At 41.7% G+C, this 27,667-nt stretch overlaps 2 protein-coding genes across 7 annotated transcripts in view; one reads left to right on the top strand and one right to left on the bottom strand.

The window, feature by feature from the left end:
• Positions 1-41: 41 nt before the first annotated feature.
• Positions 42-27,227, top strand: CABYR (calcium binding tyrosine phosphorylation regulated). 6 transcript variants are annotated; one of them, XM_032603380.1, is made up of 6 exons: positions 42-3,167; positions 3,982-7,454; positions 7,547-7,600; positions 20,567-21,667; positions 23,875-24,476; positions 25,699-27,227. In XM_032603380.1, the coding sequence occupies exons 2-5, from the start codon at positions 7,307-7,309 to the stop codon at positions 24,465-24,467; spliced, it is 1,896 nt and encodes a 631-aa protein (XP_032459271.1). In that variant the 5' UTR covers positions 42-3,167; positions 3,982-7,306; the 3' UTR covers positions 24,468-24,476; positions 25,699-27,227. The 6 variants fall into 6 exon arrangements, 5 of the variants coding, with proteins under 5 accessions (XP_032459271.1, XP_032459272.1, XP_032459274.1 ...); XM_032603381.1 differs by lacking the exon at positions 42-3,167 and having other exon boundaries at positions 3,666-4,298; positions 7,282-7,454; XM_032603383.1 differs by lacking the exon at positions 42-3,167 and having other exon boundaries at positions 3,666-4,840; positions 7,282-7,454; positions 20,567-20,914.
• Positions 26,201-27,667, bottom strand: part of OSBPL1A (oxysterol binding protein like 1A) — a 212,292-nt gene continuing 210,825 nt past the window's right edge. The window contains 1 exon segment of the mRNA XM_032603377.1: positions 26,201-27,437. Coding sequence (XP_032459268.1) covers positions 27,335-27,437 — 103 coding nt within the window. The 3' untranslated portion in view covers positions 26,201-27,334.

Raw genomic sequence — 27,667 nt, 5'->3', positions numbered from 1 at the left:
TGCTGATGAAGGATTCACTGGACTGTCTATTGCCAGGATTTAATCATTTTCCCCTTAGCTCAGGTGATTGATATTGGAAACAGAGTTCAAAGTTATTTTTTAATCCTTCGTTGCTAATTTTTATTGTCACCTAATTTACCTCTTTGTTCAGTACTGCACACCTGTGGTTTTGAAGACTCTAAATACCTCAGTCACTTAAGAATTTCTGTCATAATTGTGTGCCTAACCTGGCTCAAATCTTAAGGTTAGCTATTTCTTAAAATTTACGTTGCAATAAAGAATATCATCTTGGGCTGTCATTTATTTACATATCCTTTTAGCTGAAGTATGATCTCATGCGACGTCAGTACTTTAAAATATTTCTCTTCAAAACAGACATGGAAGGAGCAGCTAGAATGTTGGCAGCCTTAATCTACTTCATCTGGTTTTGAGGGAATAATAACTTCTTCAAAAGAAATGATTGTTCCTCATTGATTTTGGCTAATCTATCTTCATGTTTTCTCACTTCCAAAATGCTTATTAACATTGACTTTCTTTCTAGCCTGACTGCTGCAGGGATTTTAGATGCTAGCCAGAGAGAAAAGATTTCTGTCCTACTTTCATGAACGGGAAGACCCAGAAGTCAGGTATCAGTAGATGCCTTCGGAAAGGAAAAATTTACGTCTAAAAATGTTAGATACCTGGTTTCATCAAGGCTGAAGGGAAGAATGTTATGAATCTTTAAAATATGCCTCTTGCCATTTTGTTGTCTTTTTGGCTATAGTATATGTGGCAAACTTCTCAGTTATGATTGTGGAACATTTAGAATCATGAAGTTTTTGCTCCAGAGTTCATACTTAATTGAATTTTCAGTTCAAATGTTGCTTGAACTATTTTTCAGTATTGAGAGATTACATAAGGCCCCATACTTTAGAATTTTTTTAAAAAAATTCCTATATTAACTGCTTTAAAAACTTTTATTTCTCCAGAGAGATTTCAGGATTTCAAATAAGTTTGTGTTCAGTTCACTTAACTGAACACACACCATTAGAACGCCATCCAGTAAGTCTTTGTTAATAGTATGTTTATAGGACAGGTGCATTTATAAACTGTCTCTTCTAGGTTTGATGCAGGATAGCCCCTGTGGTTTTTCTGGGAACCTGGTGGTAAAGCATGGAGAAGGGAAGGGGTAGACAGTGGTTCTGAAGACTCTAAAATAACAAAACCATGCTGTGAGTACACTGTACTGTTAGATTCACTGAAATCTGAGTACATTTTTTTTAGTTGAGTAATTCATAACGGTTCTGGCCTTCGTGCTATGACTTATCCAACCTGTGAATTACTGTGATCTGCCTGGAAACCTAGTTTGGTGTAAATTGCTCTTTACCCCTCGCTGATGAAGAAAATAATCATATAAGCAGAACTATTTGCATCTATGTGTGCTTTTTTATGTTGGCATCACTTCTTCCCCTTTTCCTGTTTTGGAGGCTGTCAAATGGATCTTCTAATTTATAAGTGTCAGATGTGTTTGTGTATTAGATTGTGCCTATGAGAGAAATCTCTAACGTATATTTTATGTACTCGGAACACATTTATAATTTGACGCACTTTGAGGCATCGTCTAGTACTAATCATGTAATATGCATCTTTGTGATTAATGTGTTTAAGATTTTACTTTTACTTTTTCAGCACGATAGCTAAGTATTTGAGTAAAGAGTTATTACTTTCAGATGTCACAGAAAATCAGAATATTTATTGTCTCGTATTGTATGTCAGTTGTTTAGAGAATTTGCACTTTTATCTTTCTGCCAACTCAAAGGACAATGCATACATGATTTTTAAAATATACACATACGCGCGTGTGTGTGTGCATACATATATGCCTTTGCCATGTAAACTTTCCTAGTTGGTTGCTTCCTTAAGCAGATTGTGGTGGCAGGTATTCAAATATGGCTCCTTTACCTATGAAGGTATATGGTCACACAGTCATAATGTACTGTTTGGTATTTCTTTCTCTCTCTTTCCCTCCGTCCCTCCCTCCCTTCCCTCCTGTATATTTTGTGGAAAAAAATCTTGTTAAGCCCAGATCCTCCCAACAAGATACATAGTAGAGGGAGGGGACTTGAAGCTAGAAAGAGGAAATACAGAAAGAAAAGGACAGGGGAGGGGGGAGCAAGAGAATGGAAAGTTGGTCCATAAAAAATGTGCCCCTTCAGTTAAAGTGAGCAAAAATCACACAATTGGCTAACGTGTGAAAACTAGCAAGGGAGCTGAGCTCTAGTTCCTAGTTGACTGGGGTATTCAATAGAAACAACACACTTGTAACTTAGCTTAACTCTGGATTACACTTACTTTCTCCTCCCATAGGCTAGTGTTTCTCAAGTTTTAGTTTTACAAATTATCCGTACTCTGAGATTCTGATTCAGTAGGCTCTAGGTAGGGCTTAGGAAGATATTTTTAACGGGCCCTTGGCTAATTCTAATGCAGGTGGTCTACATTAGAGAGACATTGCCCTAGGTTATCATCTCTTGGTAAGTATCTAGTAAATCTGAGAGAAGAGTCAAACATATGGCAAGGTTATGCATATTATGGGGCCACTGAAAAAAAGGCTTCTAACCCATTGGTTTTCTAAAGTAGGAGATTCCTGAGCTGACTTTTAAAGGAGGAGAAGGATGCAGTCAAGTTAAAATGATGGCTGGAAGGATGTCTCAGGCCTTGGATCTGATGAGCAAAGGCACAGAGGTGACAGGTAGCATGTGTATTCAGGCCAGGTCTCTAGAAAGTCAAGTGGAAACCAAATGGTAAGATGAGGTAGTTACACAGAGGTCACAGCGTGATCCTTGGATTTCTATAGAGTAAGTATTTGAAGGGGGGAGGGTCAGGGAGCAATGGAGAACGAAGTAGATTTGCAATTTAGTTAGATCCCTAGTGACTGAAAGAGATTGAACACAAGGACAAGAAGATTGTAAAGTCACATCAAATCACTAGGAGTTCTAGAAATCAAAGCAGCACATAGTGGTTTGAAAATTTTTTGTTAGATGTTTTCACTGTTAACAGTTTGCATTTCAGAGCAACTTGAACAGAACAGTCATTGCAGAAATGTGGAAAGAGTACAGGCTTGCCTTCTGAGTAACAGGTATTCGGCACAGCACATAACATCTAATTGGCGTTCAAGATGACGCACCAAGGTTGGTTAGGTGACACAAGGGTATGTGTGTCTCATTCCAGAAGTCACCATACATGGGATGTCTAATGTTTGTATTTGGGGTTCTTAGCTCAGTTTCATTACACCTTTGATAGTTAAATATATTATAAACCAAACCCTCATTTCACTTTTGTTTACACTACCAAAGTGTGGTGCGGCAGTGATGAGGACCGAAAAGCATACCATCTGCAGTTCTAACATCACACTTAAAAGTCTAAAAGAGAGCATTTCTTCTTTACTGTTTTTTTTTTTTAATTTATTTTTGGCTAAGTTGGGTCTTCGGTGCTGCATGCGGGCTTTCTCTACTTGCGGTGAGTGGGGGCTACTCTTCGTTGCGGTGAGCGGGCTTCTCATTGCGGTGGCTTCTCGATGCAGAGCACGGGCTCTAGGCACGTGGGCTCAGTAGTTGTGGCTCGTGGGCTCTAGAGCACAGGCTCAGTAGTTGTGGCGCACGGTCTTATCTGCTCTGCGGCACGTGGGATCTTCCTGGGCCAGAACTCGAACCCGTGTGCCCTACACTGGCGGGTGGACTCCCAACCACTGCACCACCAGGGAAGCCCTTCTTCTTTTAAAACGTAACCTTCATGAGAAATGGGGGCTTGTCTGCCACATAATGGGCACTCGGTAATAATTAACGGACGGATCAATATCCTCAAAATGCCGTGTGCGGCATAGATGTAGGCTGGGGCTTCAACATTGCCTATTGCTGCAAAGTGCTCTGGAAGTCTTAATTTTTTGTAACGTAAAAATGTTTTGTCAGATCTATGCCCTGATGTTATTTAACGGTTGATTTACAGTGATTCTTGTTGCCTTTTAAACATGTGGAAATGGATGACAATGAAAGCTGCTTACGAGTCTGATCATCGTGACTGTGGTGGTATTTAATGCCCAGCACAAATGAGAACCTGAATGGGTAAAGCAGAGTATTTTAAAGGAGTCAGCGTTCCTTTACTTTGGTGAAACGGAGCTGAAGTTATACACAGTCCTCGTCGACTTTGCAACCTGCCCCTGATGGTATGGTTTGGGAGGACACATCGTGCCTGAGGTATTGCAAGATCCAGAATTACGGAGAGACAGAAAGACTCAGGATCAATGCCAGATTCTCTTTCGGCAGGCGAGTTTCTCAAGGGAAGTACTGCGCTGCATGATGTTGTACTAGTGTGGTGTACATGGTGGCAGAAATTATTCTTCAAAAAGGTGACTAGAGAGCAACAGATTATAGGGGGGGGCGGCAAGAGTGGTGTTATGCGGTGGCAGTAAGATAGAACTGCCGTAAATCTATTTCTTTCCAAGCCAGCTCTTATTTTAGACCGAGAGATTCAAAGCGGAGAGGCTGTCGCCTGGACTGACTCCCGGCAGTTTGGAAACGTCAGTTTCCCACGCCCCTTTGTATTCTGCCGGAAAAGGCGAAGCCCACCACAGTGGTCTGCCGAGTTCCGGCTTTTGTCCTTTTCGGTTCCCCATTGGCTGGGGCCGCCGAGGCCCCGCCTCCTTCCGAGGCCGTCTGGAGCCTTCAGCGAGAAGGCGGGGCTTTGTGACGTAGGCGTGACGTCCCCCAGAGGTATAAAAGACACTGCCAGGTGCGCGGGTTTGTCCAGGAGCCACCCGCAAGGGGGCAAGGAGGAAGCTATTTAGAGCGTAGCCGGAAAGGAGAAGGTGGGGCAAGTCTGGAGAAAAGGCCCCCCGGCCCAGCGGCAGTTAGGCCCTCGCAGTGGAGGGGTTGGTGGACGGTTCACGTGTCGGGAAGGGTGGCGGCCCCCGGAGTGGGAGGTCGGCGGGTGCCCACACCGGCCAGTGAGGCAACAACCTTCGGCCAACGCGCGTGTGGGGGACTCGGGTACGGGGTGTGGGTCGGCGGGTCCGCCGCCACCACCGCTGAACTAGTCGGTGTGGAATCTGGACGCCCGCTCTCCCAGGTCTTTCTGCCCCCTCCACCAAGCCAGCCAAACGGCAAAACAAGCACAGACCCCAGCGTAGGTGTTTAGGAAGTGAGTGGTGGGTGCCGTTGACGTTTTCTGTGGCCCCGAAGCCCCTATTCTCGCATCTTCAGCCAGAGGCACCGTTTTCCTGCTCAGGCGTTACCCCTAGGTTAGCGGGTTTGGTGTGGGGAATGTAAAATCTGTTAGTGTTTGACAAATGTGTTTTTGTCAAACACACAAGGAGAAGTTTGAGCAGAATTAGTGAGCTGTCATTTGAAACAACCCTCAGCGTCTGTACTCGTGACTTTATCCGTTGATGTAGTTGAGGATCGGTGTCACAGCGTGTCTCATCTTGTCGAGGACAGCTCTTTGTAAGGAGCTGCGTCGTAGGATGCTCCGCATCCCTGGGGCCGGGGCCCTAAACGGCTCCGCACCATTCACAAAGCCTGGGGAGGGGGAGGGGTGCGGCAAATCGAGGATCTCTGCGTGGGCGTTCTCCCCATGGTCGGTAGCACCAACTGCTGACTACAGAATGGGTGTTTTGTTAGCTCCGTCGTGGCTACCGGTAAGCCACTGTCAAATCATGACCCATCTTTCAACGTGCACTGGGGTGCAACGGATGTAGTTAAAAATACATATGTGTATATATGTATATATGGACATATATATACGTATATACGTACATATGCACACATATATATATATATAAAATATAAATGAAGTGAATATGTATCATCCATATAATTACCGCCTATGTCCCTTAACATTTAGCATGGGGCCCTGCTACAGGTGCACTACTGGTTTTTTAAAGATGGTTTAATTCAGTAAATCTCCTGTTGAATGATACTCTGATAGTAAGTTTTCATTAGGCGATCGAATACAGTGCCCTTAATTCTCAAAGGTTTTGCTCTGGCGATATTCATTTTTTCCTGACCTTTAGGAAGATGAAATGTGCTTTTAAAATATTCAGCATTTTGCTATTAGTTGCTTTTTAATTAGAGGTTGGCCTTTTGTATAACTGCTGTAACTAAACAGTGCCCCTTGGCCCCAACAATATTGAGATATTGTTGAGGACATGGTTCATTATATCACACTATTCTTCTCTTTATGAGGACCCATAGGAGAAATTTCTCCTGGGTCTCAGTGCCCAGAAGAGCTGTGATTCTCCCAAGCAACTGATTTGGTTTTTTATCTCAGGAAACCTGAATTATTTAACCAACCATTTCCTATTATGTGATGGCTACTTGGTAATTCAGGGGGCTTGTCTTGGGACACTACCTGTGGCTTCATCCTATTTTTCCTACCATACTTTTCCCCTTAACCACTGAACTGAGTTCCTTAAATATTTAATTTTCTACTTTGTGTATGTTTATAAGCCCTCTTAAATAATTTTTTAGAATGAAACAGGACACACATACACTGACACAGTTTAGGGTGGCAATCTCTGCTGCTAAGAGTTACGGGTAAGACTGTGCAATGCCCTTGGTACCACTTAAAATCCAGAAAGCCAAAAGAAGGGAGAGAGGAAAACTATGGCAGAGGTTAAGGGAAGATACGAGAAAAGAGGTATGGATGGTGGTGGGTGGTATAATACCACAAGTTACTACTCAGATGAATATTAAAAACAAAATTAAAGTTAAAACATGTATACTTAAGGATGATCTGTGTCTGGGGATGTATTTAGAAAAGTGAGAAAAAATACATTTTCTTGTAGAAATTCTACTTTGTAACTCTATTTGATGAATGTATAGAAAAGCCAGTTCCCATATGGTTTGGAAGGCTGTTTCTTGGACACAGATAAATGAGCTCGATTTATATTTCTTGACATTTTACTGCACAAAATATTTACTGAATTTTATAGAAACAGGTTTTGTTTGGTTTGTTTTTGTTCTTTGTTTTTAATATCATACTGGAGTTCCTGGCAGGGCTTTTCCCCTGGATTCCTTTAACAGTACTAGATTGCTCACCTGCACATAATAAGTTGTCGGTAGTATAGTTCTGTTTTTAAAACTACTGTTAACATTAGCCCATTTTACTAGAATAAATACCTAGAGATTAGAACTAAGGCTAGTGATTTTCATAGGAGATAGATTTGTTCTTAGAAGCTATAGTTAACTTGTAAATTTTTAATAAAAACCTTATATACTATTTATAAGACTTTGTGTTTCTTCATTATAGTTGAGATTACAGACATCCCGCCAGAATGATTTCTGCAAGGCCCAGACTTGTCGTACCTTATGGCCTCAAGACTCTGCTTGAGGGAGTTAGCAGAGCCATACTCAAGACCAATCCACCAAACATCACCCAGTTTGCAGCAGTTTATTTCAAAGAACTTATTGTGTTTAGAGAAGGTTTGTTATATTGCTTTATATATTTGTTGCTTTGAAAAAGAAAGCATTTTAAATTGGGAGTTTTATGTATCTGATTTCCTGTATTTCTTTAGGAAATAATTCTCTGGATGTAAAAGATCTTGTTAAACAATTTCATCAGATAAAAGGTAAGTACAGTAAGTAGTAAGAGTTTAATAAAAATCTAGTTATAAATTATTGCATCATTAAATGTATAGCATACATTTAAGCTTAAGAGTGATGCTTACAAATATTGTCTGTTTAAATAATCACACTGATGCTTTATTTTTATTATTGAATCAGTTTTTTAAAAAATCTGAGAACTGACATTTTGGAGGATTCTAAATTTTAAAATAGGAAACACTCTTCTTTTGCAAACCATTTGGTACAGTGAGACCTAGAAGAGTGTGTGCCAACTATGACTCAAGCCCTTTCCAATTTGCCTGTCTTTGAATTGAATTTTGTGGTAATACTCAAATTATAATGAGACACATCACTTAGGAACATTGTAGAAACACTATTCTTGGAAGATTATTTTAGTAGAAAAGGTTAATCACCCTTTTTTTTTTTCTCCCCATGATGGTTTAAGTGCAGTCCAGCTTGGAGGACAGGACATCGATTAGGTGTCACTAACCATCTTTTCTGTTCCAAGAGTCTCTTTATGTAGTGAAGAAATAAGTTTTTCATAGAAGGTGGTCTCTGGCCTGTCCCTGTGATGTAAGGCTGTATGTCTGCTTAGAAAAACTTGTTTTACGTGTATATGTGTAAATGTCTATCTTATGTGAACATAACAACATGAAACTGAGTTGATGGAGGAGCAGTGAAGAAGTCAGGGGGGGAGAAAGGAAAAAGGCAAAGTTTACACTATGAACATTTGGGAAGATCAATATAAGCAGAAGAGGATATATTAGTTAAACCCCAAGGACAGGCACACATATCTAAAAGAACGGTAAGAAAAGCTTTTGGAAGAATTTTGTGGAGAAAATGGTGACTTAAGGTGAGTGTGAGAAATAACTAAATAATGCTACATTGGCTGACCAACATTGTGAAGTGACCATAGAAAAAGTAAAGGTAGGATCAGTGAGTTTTGGCCACTTTTATTCTCTGCCACTGATGTTAATCGATAACATAGCCAAGATAGGGAGAAATTAGGGGTAGACCTAGGAAAATGTAAAAATCATGAGGGTTTGGATCTACAGTGAAAGAGACTCCCAAAACAGAAAACAAGATTAAGAATAGCAAGAGTCAGCATTTCAAGGGGCAGGAGAGTGAATCGCCATGGTTTAGGAATATTTTATTGTCTAGTCTGGGTGCTTCCCTGCAGGGTCCTGATGGCATTCTCAGCTTACCAAAGGAAAGAGATCTGAGATTTGCTTACCACCAGCAGGATATACAGACAAATGCTGGAACACTGACCACTCTCCCCCTTCCCATGAGCCTGATCTTCCAGGCGGTCAAAGTTATTATGGCCTTTGTACTTGTGTCCTTTATACCAGGAGCTATCTTTGAGAGGACTGGCTGTGCAGGCTTGCTGTGTTTGAGAATGGTGATAAAGTCAGTGACTCTATCACTGACTCTTTATGGTTGTAAGTAACTAAGTGGTAGCCTTTGTGGCTAATCTGTTTACTGAAGAGTATACCCACCATTCAGCTTAGCAAGTGGACTAAACTGACGTGGATTTTGGTCCAGCTAGGGTAACATCTTTGAATCTCAGGGTTCAAAATTAACAGACTGAACTAATGGAGCAGCCATGCTTTCGATGGAGGTAAGGGGTAGGAGATACTGCTGCCTTTCTCCTCCAGTAACTGTAGATATCAAAGAAATTGACATAGTGTAGACTCACAGTATGGCTGTAGAAACAGATTGCTCTTTAGACAGTAGAGTAGAAACGAATGTTGCTTGTTCTTCCCCAGAGAGTTGGGGAAGGTAACACAAGGTATAACCAGAAAATATATTCAGTGTTACGGTCTAGTATCAATTGGGCTCATTTTGTCTGCCTTTTATTGTCATGCCAAATGGCTTCTTAATGGACTTCTTCATTAGTATATATAGAATGGATAAACAAGGTCCTACTGAATAGCACAGGGAACTATATTCAATAACCTGTGTTAAACCATAACGGAAAAGAATATAAAAATAATATATAACTGAATCACTTTGCTGTACAGCAGGAAAAAAAAGACAGCACCAGTTATTAGAACTTGGTGATAGAAGCAAGAGCTAAACTACCATCCCTGATGCATTGGTGCCCACTCATCTCCCAGATATCAGATGTATCCCCCAAAGTTATTTCCAGCTGGTTAGTTTGCTGCCTAGCAGCATTACTACCAAGCTGCCCGTATGCATGGAAAGTATGGAGATAAGTATATCCTGCACATACCATTTATTTTATTTAAACCCTCCATTCTGGGATTTTTCCTAGAAGGAGCCCCATTTTTGGTAGGCCTCATCATAGGACCAATAGTGTTTACCCATCTCCCCATTGCATTCAAACTTTCTTGCAAAGGCAGGTGATGAAGGAGGGAGGAGGAAAAGAACCAGACACGAGAGCAGCTTTTCTCACTTCTCTGTCATCTCTCATCTTTTCTCCCATTTTCCAGAGCCTGGCTCTATCCAGGCCTCCATTGTGGCGTTTCACCCACATGTGCTCATTTCCAAAGCAGCTCATGTAAAACACTTTCTTGGATCCTCCTCTTGTATTTTTCTGCAACTTGATTAAATAGGTCTTACTACTGGATGAATCAGTGAAAGCTTTTCTATTTCTCAGTCTTCTCAGGAGAGCTTCTTCACTAATCCACATGAATCATTGAGGGGATTTTAGAAACTCAGGCAATATTTTAAGGCAAAACTGTTGTCTCAAGTTCTACCACTTAGTATATCTAGGAAAAGAAGGAAGAAGTGGAATGGAATTTTTTGAGTAACTGTTTTGTCCTAGGCATTTACAATATATTTTGTCAATTAAGAGAACTCTATAAGGTAGGTAACATCACTACAACTTTACTCAAGAGAAATCTGATGCTTGGGAGTAATTAGATAACTTGTAAGTTTCTAAAATATTAATCGGTAGAGTTGGGATCTAAACTTAGATCTTCCTAGTGCATGAAGATCTTCCTAGTAGTAGTAGGACTCATTAGTAGGGATCACTAGGAGCCCTCTAGAAAAACCTTTAATTTTTGAACTCGGAGTGAAATCTCAGTTCTCTTTCCCCACATTATCTCCCACTTTTCACTTCTTCCTCCTGTCAGGAAGGAGTGTACTAATTCTGATCTTTTCACCACTCCACAAAGAGGGCAGTGGTTTCTCCACGAGAGTGGTGAGATCTCAACACCACTATCACCTTCCGTCCTTTTAAGCCTAATTGAGTCTAGTTTCTAGTGTTATTCCTGTCTTGGCTTCCAAAAGAGGCAGGAAATAGCCACCTCTTTTGAAGAATCAAGAAGGCCTAGCCCACCTAGATCCCCAACTGAGTTACCTGTTAACTTTTCTAACTGACCCTGGACGTTCTTGGCATGGCCATAGAGTAGTAATTAGAGTCACAAACTGCTGCTCATCACTGAGCCCAGTTTCAATCCTTACGTAGCACCGTAACAGTTATGCATATCATTAAATATTATCTTGAGTTATATATTCATATTAGATAGTCATAATATATGTTTTCAGTTTCTTATGCCAAATTCTATTTTTATGCCTTATAGAATTCATTACACATACTTGTAGCTATCCACTCATTAAAAAAACAAGAAATCTATTTCAGGACTATCCATACTAAATTTTATGAGGCTCTGGTGTACTCTGTATTTTCCTGGGCATTTTTTTCAAGTAAGGCTATACTGATTCCCTAAACAGGGATGAGTATTGTGTCAGAAGGACCCTCTTATTTCTGCAAGTCTTGTGTTTGCCTTGGCAGGGTGGTAATTTGTACCAAGGTTAAGAATTTTCACTTTTTTTTTTTTTGACTTAAAAAAAAAGTTGTAGTGATTATCTGGCGATGTTGTTGGGAGTGGGGCTTAGGTCCTTCGTGCTTTAATGATGTGGTAAGATTAATCACTTGGGGGAGTTGTCCATACTAAAGATCGCAAATAAATCACTGAGCAAATGGTATAGTCAAGAACTGGGGTCAGATTGTCAGACTACGGACAGAAACACAGGGTCAGGATTAAGAGAGGAGGGGGCCGGGGAAGAAGCAGATAAGTAAAACCAGGAAAGCTAGGATGGTAAACCAGGCTGCCAAGGTGAGGTCAGGAGCCACAAGTAGATGTCAGTTACATGAAGGAAGGACACCTTTCTTCCTTAAGTATCTGACTCTGCTATCCAGGAACTCTGATAGCTCCATACTGTTCCAGACTCTTTAGTGTTGTAGGGGTACTTCTAAAAAATATTAAATTACTATACTCTTGATTTCAGATAACCTCTATTTTTTTCTTGTTTGCTCTGCTGATCTCTACCCATTGAAGCATTAATTTACTGTAGGGAAAAGGTAAATATAGTCTGGAGCAAGGAAGTCATTACTCAGTATTGAGTTTCCAAAGTTCGTAATAAAAAAGCTAACACTTTAGAGTTTTGCAGGAGCCTGTTTTTTCTTGGAATTTCTGAAGCTGAGTTTTGATTTAAGACTTAACATGACCAGAATCAAGTTTTTACTTTATATAAGCCATAGAGGAGGGAGGAAAAAAGATAAGATATAAGGCCATTTCCTGCTGCACAGGAAAGGGAAATGGAAAGTCCTTCTTGACAATGGGATTGTGGTGCTGGGGTGTAGGTAGTGCATGAAAAGTGCTAGGTGACAGTGAAACTGGTGATAAGGAAGGTAGGTGGAATTTATGATCAGAATTCCCTAAGACTCATCAAGCAGGTGGCTTGTTCTCTGCATTCCTGGGTGCTGTCTAGAAGAATGCATGCTTCTCAGAAGCTGAGTGGTTAGCATGGGACTGCCTTTAGCACATCACCTGCTACATTCAGCTCCTGCACTGTGGTAACTGTCATGATCAGACATTCAGTAAATACTGGTTGAATAAAATAATTACATTTGAAGCAATGGATTAGAAATAATGGAGAGTGTTTCTCAGATGAGACTGAGATAATATTTCTTGTGTCCTATGTCCTGTGTGTGGCTTTTAGTGGATCCAGATGTGTTTAGATTGTCCCAGAGTGCTGACCAGCAAGTAATCCAGATGGGAAAAAGTGAAGTGACTCAACCCACTAATAGAGAGCTAAGTGCAAAATGTTGAAGCTGGGAATAAAATAAACTTTCAGCTAGGCCTTAATTGCTAAAGGACCAAATTAGGAAGGGAATCTCTCAGTCCTTCAGTGAAATAAGCACACAGGCCACACATTTCACAAAGTAGAAACTTGAGTAGTAAATACAGTGAAGTCAGAGACTAGCACCCAGAACACAGGCAGTATGAGTTATGCCTCTACCAGAGGTAATTGAGAGCCAGCAGAGAAGGACAACATGTGGATCAGAGCCAGAGCTCACCACAGCACTCAGATCCCCTCTTCAGAAGTGGGGAGAACTTTTGAAAAAAAGCAATACCCAAAAAGACTGAATAATAAACCCAAAGCGACTTTTAAACTGGAAGGGACAAATATTTTTAAGTAAGACCAAATAAATTTTGCCTTTGGGAAGTAAGCATTTTAATGCAATTTGAGATCAGCTAGAGAAAGTAAAGTAATGCTTTCTGGCATGTCTAAGTTATAGTAGGTAACTTTTGATCCCTTTATAAGACCATGGCATGCAAAGCTTTCTATGAGCTAAATCTATCCTACCTTTGCAATTATCTCTTATTTCATATCTTCACAGACCTTATGCACCAGACTGACAACTTGTCATTTTTTGAAAAAGTAATTTTGATTTTGATCATTTGATTTTGGCTTATGCTAACTCCCTCCAGGAGTTCCTTTCCCTCCCATTTCTTTCAAATTCTATATATCCTTAAAGTCCAATTCACTATTTCATTTAACAAATATTTAAATTCCTATCCATTGCCAGATACTGTGCTAGGAGGAATTGAGAGGTTTCAGTTTCAGCTATGATGAAGTAGCTAATATTGGACTTACCTTCCTATCATAAATACCCGTAAAAGCTGAAGAAATTATATAAAACAAAGTCTGGATTCTTGGGAAATGGGGTTCACAGAAATTGAGCCCCATATTCACCCCAGTGTCATTTTTCAAATTCATGGGCAGGAAAATAGAGGCCAAGCAGAGATTGGAAGTCTCTCCAGGAAGAGAGAACAGAGAAGCAGAGTTTGGAGCTACTAATGTGGCTGGGATTGGGGTGACAAAGCACCAGAGAGGAGGCATTTGCAGAGACGGATTCCCCAAAAGTCTGCAAAAATATTTCCTTTTTTTTGGTGGGGGGGCAATTTCCTAAGTGCTCATGTGTGGACTGTAAGGCTTGTGAAGGCTTAGCAGAGAAGAGCTGTTGGAAGACTGAAAGCTAGGTAGGGATTTCAGAAGTGGTACAGTGTTGGGGGAGGCTTTGGAGTTTGGGCCCAGCCAAAATGAAGAGAGTTTTCTGAAACCCTGGCAATCCAGTTGAGACCCCAGGAAGGTCACACCCTAGGAATAAAGACAATCTGCTAGGAGTAAGAACAAAGCTGAAATATGTCTATTTTAACAAAATGTAAAATGAAGTCTCAGAAGGATCAGATTTGCCATTATTAGAGTAAGACCAACACCATTTAGAAGAAAACAATATAGTCAGAGTCTCTACAATGTGTCATTTACAATTTCCAGCATACAATTAAAAACTACCATTCATTCAGAGAAGTGGGAGGAAGTGACTAATAATTAAGAACTAAAACATAAAACACTCTGTAGAAGCAGACCCAAAGAAGATCCAAATATTAGAATTACTACATAAGGACTACATAAGATGGAGAACTTCAACAGAGTAAGAATCTTAAAATAAGAAACAAATGGTTATTTCACAATTGCAAACTAAATTTTTATTAGATGGCTTTACTAGCAGAAGACAGAATTAGAAACTAAAAAACCATGGCAATAGAAAATATCCAAATTGAAGTAAGAAGAAAAACAATAAGAGTGTAAGACACATTTGTGAGACATGATCAAAGGGTCTAATATGTAATTGGATTCAGAGGAGAAAAGAGTAGATGGAAAAATATTATTTGATTGAAAGACATCAACCTACAGATTCAAAAAGTTTGGTAAACCCACAGCAGTATAAAAACAAAGAAATCCACGCTTCAGTATATCATAGTCAAACTGCTGAAAAAGACAAAATCATGAAAACAGGCAGGGCAAAAAGGCAGATTACTTTCTGGGGAATAATCAGACAAATAGCAGATTTCTTAACAAACTACAGAAGCCAAAAGACAATGGAATGACATCTCTACGGTGCTAAAAGCAAAAAGCTGCCAACCTAGAATGAATATATATCCAGTGAATATATCCTTTAAAAATGAAAGCAAAATAAAGAGATTCTCAGGCAGACAAAAGCTGAGAGAATCCACTGCCATCAGACCTGCTCTACAAGAAATACTTCTAAAGAAGTTTATAGGCAAACAAGAAATAAAAAGGGAACTTCCTAAATCTGATAACGTGTATGCATAAAAACTTACAGCTAATGTTATACTAAATGGTGAATTTTGATCTCCCATCAAGATTAGAACCGGAATAGATATGTCTGACATCACCATTTCTATTCAACACTGTGCTGTAGGTTCTAGTCAGTGCAATAAGGTCGGGGGAAAAAAGAGGTACACATATTGGAAAGGAAGAAGTAAAAGTACTTTATTCACAGATGACATGATATAGAAAATCCAAACGGATCACCTTGATAAATCTTAAGATAACATATTTAAATACCCAATGAGAAAATGGATATTAAAATGGATACATAATTCATAGAATAAAAACAGACATGGTATCTAAAAAGCAGCATATACCACAATCCCCCTCATTCACGTTGCTTTACAACTTTTTTTTTTTTTTTTTGCGGTACGCGGGCCTCGCACTGTTGTGGCCTCTCCCGTCGTGGAGCACAGGCTCTGGACGTGCAGGCTCAGTGGCCATGGCTCACAGGCCCAGCCGCTCGGCGGCATGCGGGATCCTCCCGGACTGGGGCCCAAACCCGTGTCCCCTGCATCGGCAGGCAGACCCTCAACCACTGTGCCACCAGGGAAGCCCTCTTTTTTTTTTTTAAGATTTAATTTTTAATTTATTTTTGGCTGTGTTGGTTCTTCGTTGCTGTGCGTGGGCTTTCTCTAGTTGCAGCGAGCAAGGGCTATTCTTTGCTGCAGTGCACAGGCTTCTCCTTGCGGTGGCTTCTCTTGTTGCAGAGCACGGGCTCTAGGCACACGGGCTTCAGTAGTTGTGGCTTGCAGGCTCTAGAGCACAGGCTCAGTAGTTGTGGCACACGAGCTTAGCTGCTCTGCGGCATGTGGGATCTTCCCTGATGAGGGATCGAACCCGTGTCCCCTGCACTGGCAGGTGGAGTCTTATCCACTGCACCACCAGGGAAGTCCCTGCTTTATAACTTCTAACTTATGCCTCATATTAGGAAAGTACTCAGCTGCAAGTAACAGAAAACCGATTAGCAGTGAAAAACAAGATATCTGGAAGTGCTGTTCATTCTGCTGCTGATATTATAATAATAAAGCATCAATTATCTAGGTTCTCTGCTTTATCATTCTTAGCATATTTTGTTTGTAGCCTTATGCCACTGCTCTAGGCATTATATCCATGTATAAATCAGGAAGGAGGAGGAAGTGGTGGCATCAATGATACTTTTTTCTTTCATTAAAAAAGTAAAATCTAAGAAGTCTAGCAGACTTCCACTTCTGTCCCATTGGCCAAGGGAGACTGATAAATTTTCTGATAAGGGAAATCAGAATGCACAGGGCTGGTTTACACCTGTACTCTGCAGGGGCTCTTTGGCATCTTGGATGGGGCAGTTGTGCGGGGCCCCTTTCACACCTGCCCCTTCTCATTTAAGCTTAACAAAAATTACCTAAAAGCCACTGTATCCAATACATCTTTCAGTCACTGCACTGATCACATTGTCATCTGTTTATGTGCCTCTAACCCTAATCAGACTGTACTATTTAGGAGATTCTCCAGTGTCTATCACATAATAGGAATTAAGGATTGGTGACTAAAGAATGAATACAAGGAAGAGAAGAGAGGAAGGAGAGAAAAGAAACAGACCACCTACTTTATAGTCACTGGTGTTCCTGTCAGTTGTCCGCGGCAATCTCTGCCTCGTATCTGTGGTCAGTCTTGAGCTAGTGTTTCCTGCCTCTGCCCCAGGGGTATATATACATATATTATTCCAACACACAGTAGTTGGAATCTTCTTCTCTTTTAAACTTTTAAAACTATATGTACCTAACTTACTTCAAATTCTTGAGTCCAAGCACTCCTGTGAGTTCCCCTCCTGCAGTCCTCTCCTCTCCCCTCTCCTATTAATCACTTCTCCCATCTCCTATTATGTCCTGCTTCATATTCTCCTCTTGTCTGGGACAGCTTTCAGATTTCCCTTCAGTGCCAGACATGCCTTTTTTCCTTATTCTTCCCTGATCATGCCCCAAGCACCCCAAGTCTCCACGTGAGTTCTGCCTATTCCAAGAAATACTGTATGCTTGGAATGTATCTATCTGATTGGTTTCATGGAAAATCAGGATTCTACAGTGAGTTTTAATCAGTCATTTATTAAACTTAGAAAGAAATGTTTTAGAGGAAGAAGTGCCTTCAGTGATGTATGTAATTCTGAGAGTTCATGCAGTTTTTTGTTTTTTTTGTAGTTCAAGTAAAACCAGATTACTGACGTCATACTGAGTTCATCTTCATGAGGTTGACATGTAAGATCAACCTATAGCAAACCTAGTTTACAACTTTAAGAAATAGTTTTCTACACAAACATAATCTCAGTGTTACAAGTCGGCAATCTTTGGAACTGTTAAACAGACCTTAAAACATCAGAGAAAAGCTCTTTACCTTTTGTAATAATAGATATCAACAGGAACGCAATATAATTATGTGATAACTTGTTTGTGTATGTTTGCTAACATTCTGTCATGTATTCTAAACAAAACCAAATGGTTCATCTAGTGCTTTACATTTTCAAAAACACTGTTAAAGCTTAAGGTATTTGATCTCAACTTAATGTTACAGTGATGAAATATATCTATTAAAAATAGTATATATGACATATATGTATATATGTATATATACAAATACATATATTATAAATGGGAAAAAACACCCTGCATTTTATCATCCAGATTATGAAATTGCCAATTAATTTTAATCAAAGCTGATTTAAAGATGTGAGGCTTATAATTTTTAATTTGATATCACATTTCAAAACTTTTTTAACTAGGTGTTGATTTATTCTTTTCCCATTTATATGTGATTTACAGTTTATAGAACACTTTTAGGTGAATGACTCCATTTAATCTCTACAAAACCTCAGTGAGGTCAGAATTAAAATCCCCATTTTGCACACCAGGAGGTTGAAGCTCAGAACCGTTGACTTGGCCATGCATCTATTCAATCACAGGACTGAACCCAGATCTTCTCATACACCTTTTTACTATGAAAAAGTTGTGGGGAAGGAAGCAACATCATAAATTCTCTGATGAGTTATGATTCATAATTATATAATGCTTTACCTTTCCAGAATGGTTATTTAACAGGGGACTTCTAGAGGCAAAAATACTAAACCTAAAGATTAAGCTCCTAGATACAATTCTAGGTATGACAAGCCTGTGAGATACTTTGAAAAGGTTAAGTGGCCCTTTCCACAGAAGCTGAATTCCTATCGTGTAAGTGATGTATCACATGAGTCCCATGCAGGCAATCTAGGGATTGCAGTGATCTAGTCCCTAAATTGGTTGGGTTCTTGAAAACTCTCAGGGGAAATAAATCATTACTTGGGGAATTTAGGTCCTTGTGGGGGAAAAGAGTGTTGTAGAGGCCTTGAACTGCTGTGTAGGTGTCTAGGTGAGTCTAGTGAGAAGTTGGGCTTGGGCTTCGTGGTGGCTCTCCTACCTTCACTGTTCCACGGGCCTCAAATTCCTTTAGCGGTGGGTGCCTGACCTTGCCCTCGGCCTTCCCTGCCAGCCGGCCTCACTGAGGGCATCTCTCCCCACACTTGCCCCTCCCTCCTGGGGCAGCTGCTGTTCCTCTTTGCTGGTCCTGGGCTCTCGGGGCAGGGATTCTCTGACCTAGGTGATCTTTGCACCAGGCATTGAGGATGGGGCTTTCTCAGTGTTCCTGTCAGTTGTCTGCGGCAATCTCTGCCTCGTATCTGTGGTCAGTCTTGAGCTAGTGTTTCCTGCCTCTGCCCCAGGGGTAGGAAGGAGCGCTCTGTTTGCTGTTGATACAGGATTCCCCTCTGGCCTTCTACCCTGCTTCCATCTTCCACAAAAGTGCCTGTGAGTGTGAACTTCTTGTGTCTGGAGTCCCAGACTATTCCAGACAGACATCTTAGCCCACATTTGGCTTTCATCAGTTCATTAAGATTTTAGCTGATACCTTACCAGCTGGTATGGTGGTGACGTTTCCAGGCCCTGCCACAGATGAGAGAGTTCTGTGGCCCTTCTCTCCTTGGGCTGGTTACTCTTTGGAAATCAGATCACTTGACTGCCTTGTGACTCTGCTCTCTGATGGGCTCACAGTTATCATTTTGACGTTTATCTGGCTTTTCCTCATTGTGATGGGCAGACAGTTTGTGCAGCTTTATCTTAAGCGTAAGGCCAGGCTTATTTAAACAAAATTTCCCTTATTCCTCCAGCCAGAGGATATCTTTTCCTCCTCTGAGCTTCCATAGGTCTTAAATGGTACCCTTGTTAAGTACTTGCACTTTTAACCGGTAATATCTGTATATCTTATTTCCCCTAAGCTTTATGAGGTCTTGTCCTAATAATTTTTCCATCCTCAACAATGCCTAGTGTATTTTACACACAGCACAAACAGTCAAGTGTATTAGTGGGTAAAGGGCTTTGACTGGAAATGGGTGGGGAAGTCCTGAGGAGGTGGCTGGTTAGAAAATGAGGTCATTGTTCTAGAAGCAGAGGGAGGTAAGAGTAGATGTGGCTTTTCTGTCTTTTTGAAACTTTTCTTAGCATGTGAGCGTTTGTGTGGTATCCATGTCCAGAATTAGACACCTGATTCGAGTTTACAAAAAATCAGCCGCTAATGTAGAAGGAGACCCTGGAGGACACTGTTCTTTGGAAAAGAGCTGGACCCATGAAGACATGTTTCCAAAGTTTTGACTTGAAGCAAGTATGTTCTTGTAAGGCAAATTCTCCTTTTCCTGCAGATTTCATGATATTAGGTAAATGCTTCCCCAAAGAGAGACTCCTCAGTAAAGTAAGCAGCTGTGACAGACGTCTGATGAGGTTAGACGTGTGACAAGCAGAACGCTGAGTCCAGAAGATGGTGTTACAGCAGTTTTCTAGCTCTAGGGGTTTCTGGATGTCATCAGTTGTCTTGACCTTCTAAGCCATGTTTTTTTTCCTCCTGCCTGAGGATTCACTGAGCCCTACTTCTGGAACCAGAGCTGTCTATCTGCTGCTCTTCTGGGTCAGTACTTCGGCTGCATTATCACACCTTACCAGCAGGTGCTACCATTTTTAGAATAGAAAACATGACGTTTCCTAATGTAAAAATATTCTATAGTCCCCTAGTTTTCCAATTCATTAAGTTGAACTTTATATACCAATTTTCTTAAACTGAAGAATGCCTTTAATCATACGACAGCATTTGTTTCATTACCAAGTTACGAAGTGTTTTTTTCTTTCCCCAGTTTCGTGTGGAAGTCTGGATCAGGAGCTTTTTCCATGGACGTTTTCTGCTTACTTTTAGGCAGTTATGATCTTTCCCCTGACGCTGACCAGCTCAAGGTGGTATCTGAGTGTTAGAGTCACTTATTTCTAAGGAACTGAAGCAAGTTGTCTTTTGAGTGGATAAGGACAGGAAGGTTTTGTTTTGCCCACAGTGAAGTTACAGATGTTGGAAACTAAAGCAAAACTCTTTTGTACTTGCGTATATAGTGACATTTGAAAGCTCAACCTATGCTTTCTTCATAATTCCTTTTTTGGGGAATAAGTACTTATTAACCCATCTAACTCTCATTTTTTTAGGGGAGAAGTGGTCAGAAGGAATGGCACAAGAGAAGAAACCAGAATGCATGAAAGAGCCAGAAAGAACATCTACAGTTTCCCAGGAACCTAAATGGATGGAAAAATCTACGGACACAGAGGAGGACAACATAACTGCACCGCAGTTTAGCAACAAAACCACGCAGTTCCCGTCAGTTCATGCTGAGCTGCTCTCAGAGCCCGAGGGCGCCCCTGAAGTAGCTCGTGCTCCTTCGAAACTGACCGCCCCTGAGAACGCCACCCCAGCCTCACCGCCGTCGCCAGCAGCTGTCTCGCCCGAGCTGGCCTATGTCCCTGTGGACCCAGCTCAGTTTGCTGCTCAGATGTTAGGTAATGTTTCCTCGGTTCACTCGGATCACTCTGAAATTTTAATGGTGGACGTGGCAACAAGTATGCCCGTTTTTCCCGAGGAGGTGCTGAGCTCAGAGGCTGCTGAAGATGATGTGGTGGGCACTCCTGTGCATTCTGGAGAGATGGCCGCAGTGCAGGTTCTGAGCGAGACATCTGTCCATGTAGATTTGGGTTGTGAACCTAAACACCATAAGGCTGAACCACCACTGGCTTCCTCATTCCCCTTGCAGGATGAACAAGAACCTCCTGCTCACAGTCAAGCTCCTCAGGCCCCTTTGCAGGCTGCTATTGAGGTGCCATCCACCACGCACAGAGCATCTATCTGTAAAGATGAGCCTGTGATCGAAGGAGTTACTAATGTTGAGCAAATACTGGAACAAACAGTTATCCCCTTTTCCGATCAAGCTGCTTGTCTTAAAGGAAACGAGCAGTCACCACCCCTTAGTCCCATACTTGTAGTAGGCAAGACAGCCTCACACGTGTCTGAAAAATCTGTGGGTTCTGCAAACTTTGTGCAGTTGGAGAGTGCAAAATATGACTCCTCAGTACACGTGGAGGCAGACGGCTCTGCCACAACAGTGAGCTCTGAAATATCTGTGCACCTTGAAGTGGACATCTTTGCGCTGGCCCCTGGCAGTGCTGGGCAGGAGGACTCATGGGAAAACCGTGCGTCCCAGGAGACGGAGGTCAAACCCGCGCTCTCAGGGGAAGCCGCACAAGTAGTGCGCTCAGGTGCGTCCGTAAGATCATCTAGTGGCCCCTAACCTCCTGTTCCAGGTCTTAATGAACCAGAAATCGAACCAGAATGGGAAGTAGCACCTAAACAAGGTTTGACGGAGCCAGGTAAGATAATTACTTACAAAATGAAAAACGGTGCTTCCAGTGACATCTATATTTCAGGTGACCATCTAGGTAGGCTCCCTGCAGGTTGGTCAAAAAGCTTTGTTTTTAGTAGTAGTTAAAATGCCAAACCTATTTAAAGACTTTGTTGTATCTGAGATTTTACTCTTACGAGATGAGTGATTTTAAAGCAACATCACCACTGCTTGGCCTCAAAGTTCGGTCATCTAGCACTTTCGTGTTGTTTTGGACATACCATGTGGTGAAAAATGGTAGAGCCTGTTGTCAGCTGTAAAACACGTTCATGTGATCTGGATACTCCTGCAAAACCATAACTAAGGGGTGTTGGTTTGAAATCTCTCACCTGTAAAAGTAAAATCAAATGACGACAAAGTATTTACACAGGCGATGGCATTAAAAACGTGAAAGAAATGGTGGTGCGTTTGACTGCTTTTGCGCTGAGGTGGGAGAACTCTGCAACCTGGTCTGGGGGCTGGTCAAGCCCTGACGTCCCGCCTGGGAGCTTCCCGCAGATGAGCGAGCGGCTTCATAGCTAGATGGAGAGAGGAAAGGTCAAGCTGAAGTTCTGTCACCAGGGGAGCGGGGAGGTAGCAGCAGCAGAAAGGATGGACGCGGCAAAGCTGGCCGGCTTCCCTCCCTCGGTTCCCCGACAGGCGCCCAAATCAAGCTGCTTTCTTGGCTGCCGAACTATCACTACCGCTTTCCTGTGACACAGACACGGTTTGACCTCCCATCTCGATCTAATTATGGCATTTGGTCTGCTCACCCTCCCAATCCATCTAGGCAAGTGCAGCGGCCCTTATCCGTTTAGGGAGGTGGGACGTGCAGGAACCAACCGCGCCATTCCTTTTGCAGAAACTCTCTCACCCTTGACTCTCACCAGAGCCAGAATGATAAAAAAGTGGCACAGCAGGTGTTTAGAAATCAAATTCTGTCTGGCAGTGTGACGGGGATTCTGCGCAGCTGAAAAGGCAGAGGGCAGTGTTGGAACGTAGTCTGTGGGGCTGGCATTACACTTGTGGCCTAAGCAGCACTTCCCTCCCAAGTTGCTGTTCTCAAGTGCTTCACTATTTCCCGAGCACTAAGGGTATTTCACAAAAACCTGAAGACTGGGCTCGTGCGTATTTTTAATTAGCTTCCAGAACTATCAGTTGAAAGCATCTGAAGCTATTGAAAACACAGCTTAATTGTGTGCATAGTGTTATTTTCTTTTCCGGGGAAGAAAACAAAGCTGCACTGGGGATGCGTGCCGTGTTCAGAGGGTGACTCAGCACAGCTGGGCCAAGTGCAGCTCCTCCATCAGGAACCTCTGCTCCTCCGTCCCAGCTTCTGGGACTCGTTCTCCAAGACGGCACTGTCTTCAATTAGGCAAGTCTAACTTGACACGGTAGATGCCTTGGTGTAAGTAGACGGACGGCCCCCCGAGACCTCTTTTTACTTAAAGATCCACTGTGCGACCAACCAGCCTTCTACCGCCACCCAGGACCTATGATTTCAAGCCTTGCCGAAGAGGGAGCAGTGCTCTCAGGTTCCGAGTCCTAGATTATGTGATGTTTTGTGTGCAGTGACAAACTGATGGGAGACGATGCCGCCTGCAAAGGGCCAGAGGTCCTTGATTATGTGATCAAAAGATGACACGTAGTGCTGACTTCTTCCGTAAAGAGAACAATCACTATGCAGACACATCAGTGCCTTTTTTAATGCTTTTTTCAATGGCTTAACACACTCTTCAGTTGATTTTTTTGGTAGAGCCAGAATTGTTGATTCTCCATTTCCTCTGAGGACCCTGCAGAAGCCATGTCTACAGTTAAGTTCCTGGAAACAGCAACTTAGAATGAGATTGCTTCTCAGCCACAACCCTAGTGTCCGTGCCACTGGCTATCACAACACTGTTCTCGTTTTTGACTGTAGAGAATCTCTTTTCTTTCACATTACCAAACACATTTAGCCCTCTCTATAGCATGCTTTATGGCACATATTACTACAGCTGTTTGTTTATATGTAAAAAAACCATTTCTGTGCATAGCGCCTGATACAGAGACCAAATCTTTAACACCTGCAAATTTTTTTTTTTATAGCAATAGCAGCAAGCGAAGCAGGACAACCACCACCATATTCTAACATGTGGACCCTTTATTGTCTAACTGATATGAGTCAACAAAGTCGCCCATCACCACCACCTGCACCTGGGCCTTTCCCCCAGGCAACCCTCTATTTACCTAATTCTAAGGATCCACAGTTTCTGCAGCATCCACCAAAAGTTACTTCTCCAACTTACGGGATGATGGACAGCAAGAAGACCAGTGCCCCGCCTTTTATTTTAGTGGGCTCAAATGTTCAGGAAGCACAGGATTGGAAGCCTGTTCCTGGACACGCTGTTTCCCAGTCAGATGCCTTGAAGAGATACGCTGCAGTGCAAGTACCCATTGCTGTTCCTGCAGATCAGAAATTCCAGAAACAAACCCCCAATCCCCAGAATGCTAATCCTCCTACAAGTGGACAAGATGTCCCCAGACCACAAAGTCCAGTTTTTCTTTCTGTCGCTTTCCCAGTAGAAGATGTAGCCAAAAAGCGTTCAGGATTTGGTGACAAATGTCCTCCCTTTGGAAGTTACGGTATTGCTGGAGAAATAACTGTGACTACTGCCAATGTTCGCAGAGCAGAAACTTGAAACTGGCAGGTAAATTCTCTTCCCATGATATGTGGGCCTTAACACACTTGAGTTTTCAAGCAGGTTGATCTGTTGACCTAGAGACTGAGGTATTTTAAGACACTGAATGGAGACACGCAGTGCCCCCACCTCCCTACCACGTTACGACTCAGCGCACAGCAGGCGCACTGTGCCGCACACCAAGGGTCTGGTGCCTAAAACACATAACCAAGCGACCACCTCAGCCACCTCTGAAAACCTGGCGTTGTGTTGAGCCCCGTAGAAGATGCCAAAGGGATGGATTAACATACAGATAAGACAGTCTCGTGTGGGAATTTTATAGTCTAGTTGGCAGGTTTCAGGGGCGGGGAGGACAAGGTGAGAGATTATACATGGAGCACCCAGTCAATGCGGTAAGCCTGCTCCCTTGTACAGTGAATACTTACAGCAGAATGGATAGGTTGGAAACACATTCATGAGCTAAAGGGACAAGTGGTGTTAACCATAGATAAGTTTTTATCACTCACAAATCATTAAAAAATTTTTATTCAACCAGTACTTACTACCACATACAGCACTAGCCTCTCCTTCCCCAGGTGTGTACGTACAGCAGAGCAAGCAAAACATGCGGCCACACCTTAGAAAAGTAAATGATACGTGAAGTATTTATTAGGAAGAAAACCAGTAGTACTGATCCAGGCCCTCTATTAGATGGGGTGTTCAGGCATAGATGTAAACTGACGTCTGCACAGGAGAAGGAGGCCAAGGGCAGGAAAAAGCATGGGGCTTAAGACTCTGCAAGTTGGCCGCAAGGAGACAGGCTGGGAGGAGCTGGGGAGAGCACATACGGTGAAGTCAGACGTGAAGAGGGGACCACGTAACTCAGGGCCCTGCCTCCCAAACGAAGAGACTGGGGCTGAAAGTTCAGTGGGGAGCCAGAAGAATGACAGCAGCTGCATGTCTCACTGACAAAGCTAGATTTCAGTTTTAGGCAGGTTCAAGTACCACAGTTACCATACTTCAGGAGACTTCTGAAAATATCTTAGGACTATGAGCCTTTAGACTTCTAGTGGAACTGTCAAAATGGCCATTTTGGGCATGAGGTGCTAGGATATCTTAGTGCACGTGCACGGATAACATAGTTAAGAGCTTAGCAGGAGAGCAGGCTAGAACTTGCATTTCTGATCATCCACTCATTTTACATGTTCAGTTTTATGACTAAACAAGTCACTATTTACATTATTCCTAACAGGTGCCGAAGATGACACTGTTTGAGCTGACCTTCAAGGTGGAGTCTGCCACCAAGCGTAATATATCAATAAACTTCATGCAAGCATAAAACCTCGTCGCCTTGCTTATTTTATAATTTAGGCAGTGTACAAACATCTGAACACAACAGGTCCTAAATATTTTCAGACTTGTGATATGACACAATAGCATTTTCCAATGCTCATATACATTGTAAAAAAAAAAACTTTCCACTCTAGCGATTTTCTACCAAGGTATTCCACTTGGTAATTCTGTATTTGGCATTCACACCAAGTGAAGACAGTGGCACCTTGCTCTAATAAATACTGTATTTACCCAGAGAACAGTGAGTGCTAACTGCCTACTTAGCACGTGAGCCCGGGGGTGAGCTCTGGCCCTGGGGACCGTGGCAGCACAAGGACTTACTTTCTTGTAAGGACACCTGACAATCTGGCATCCTATTAAGTGCAGCATTAGACTATTTCAAAGTTTAAAAGAGACCACACTGTTTTGAACATTCTAAAGCCTTTATTTAGCATCAGGTAGATTATTTCATTATAACACTTGTTAACTTCACGACAGCCATTAAAATAACTTACTGGCAGCTACCTAAGGCCCCCTGGAGCAATATCTCAGTCTGGGGTTGGGTAGATAAATACCGTAAGATTAATGTACCCCAATTAAAGGGGCAAAGCTACTGTACAAGTAGGTCTCCATACGTATCTTAAGTACACAGGTGCCTTGCAAACTTGAAATGCACAAGACCTTCTTTTATATAGTCTGATACTTATAATACATGAGTACAACTGAATTTCTCTGGTGGCATTTGCCACTGGGAGTTGAAGCATTTAAAAAGGTTTCTCATTACGTAATGATGGTGACTAAAATCTATATTTCTGGGGTATTTTTGTGAATTGCTACGTTTTATACATATTTTCAATTCAAACATGTACAACTCAAACATCTGAATTCTAATGACATTAATTATAGAACATTGTAAAAGTAAAATCAGAGCACTAAAATAAGCAAACGAAATACCTTTTCCAGTTTAGAATTTTCAAATCAGGAATCTCTCTTCTGAACATTCAGGCATTGTTTTTCTTTTTAGAGGTGGGAAGGGGTAAAATTGAGAGGATTAGTAAGAAGAAAAGCCATCTTTTCAATGCAGTCTTTACAAGATGGCATAACCTCTATATTTGAGCATATAAACATATAGGAGAATTCTAAACATTTCGAAGTTAAATCTAAAACATTCAAGCATGACAGCCTAAAAATATTCAAAATAACTTGATTTGGGTTACTATATAATTCCATAAAGCTAAAGTTACATTTAGGTATAAACCTTCAGTGAATATGGCAACAGCAACCACCAAAAAGCATATTCTCCAACAGTTTCCCATACCTCTAGATAAAATAGTATTCCAAATAAGCATGTTGGGATAGCAAAATTACCCATTTTTCCAAAGACTTTTCATCACCAGTATCCACCTTATGCCCTACTTTTGTTGGGTGAAATGCAAGTTATCATGAGAGGATTTTTTCTCTTTTCAAAAGATGAGTAGAAATCAAAGAAGAAAAATTTAAAACACAGGTTTAAGTCTTATCTGTAGATTAGCCAAATGCTCCAACTTGTCTATGTTTTAATAAATGTCAGGCAAATTGAAGTAGTTTCTGTCCCAGTAGCTGCCGGAGTAAAGCCAGTCCTGGGCTCCGCTGTAGGGATTAGGACCTTGATGGAACCACCTGTTTAAAGAGGAAAGACAACAGTTATGGGGGAAACTGTTCCCGATCACAGGGTCCCTGCTGCTTCACTAGCTTGCAGACTCCCCTACTGCAGCGATTCACTTTGTCCTGTGAGTCAGGGATTTCCGAAGAGACTTTAAAGTGCTTTTAGAGAGCACATATATAGAATAATTTTCCGAAATATGTAATGAGACCACCCAAAAGGTTCAAGGATTTTCCACAGCATTCAG

Source organism: Phocoena sinus, chromosome 14, assembly GCF_008692025.1.
Source record: "Phocoena sinus isolate mPhoSin1 chromosome 14, mPhoSin1.pri, whole genome shotgun sequence".
Classification (NCBI taxonomy): Eukaryota; Metazoa; Chordata; class Mammalia; order Artiodactyla; family Phocoenidae; genus Phocoena; species Phocoena sinus.
The sequence above is the reverse complement of the archived record's forward strand: the minus strand, read 5'-3'. Positions and strand labels throughout refer to the sequence as shown.

Excerpts from the sequence above, each read along its gene's own strand:
- CABYR (XM_032603380.1), top strand. The coding sequence starts at position 7,307 with ATGATTTCTGCAAGGCCCAGACTTGTCGTACCTTATGGCCTCAAGACT. Across the intron at positions 7,455-7,546 it reads ACTTATTGTGTTTAGAGAAG|GAAATAATTCTCTGGATGTA; the intron begins GTTTGTTATATT and ends GTATTTCTTTAG. Across the intron at positions 7,601-20,566 it reads ACAATTTCATCAGATAAAAG|GGGAGAAGTGGTCAGAAGGA; the intron begins GTAAGTACAGTA and ends TCATTTTTTTAG.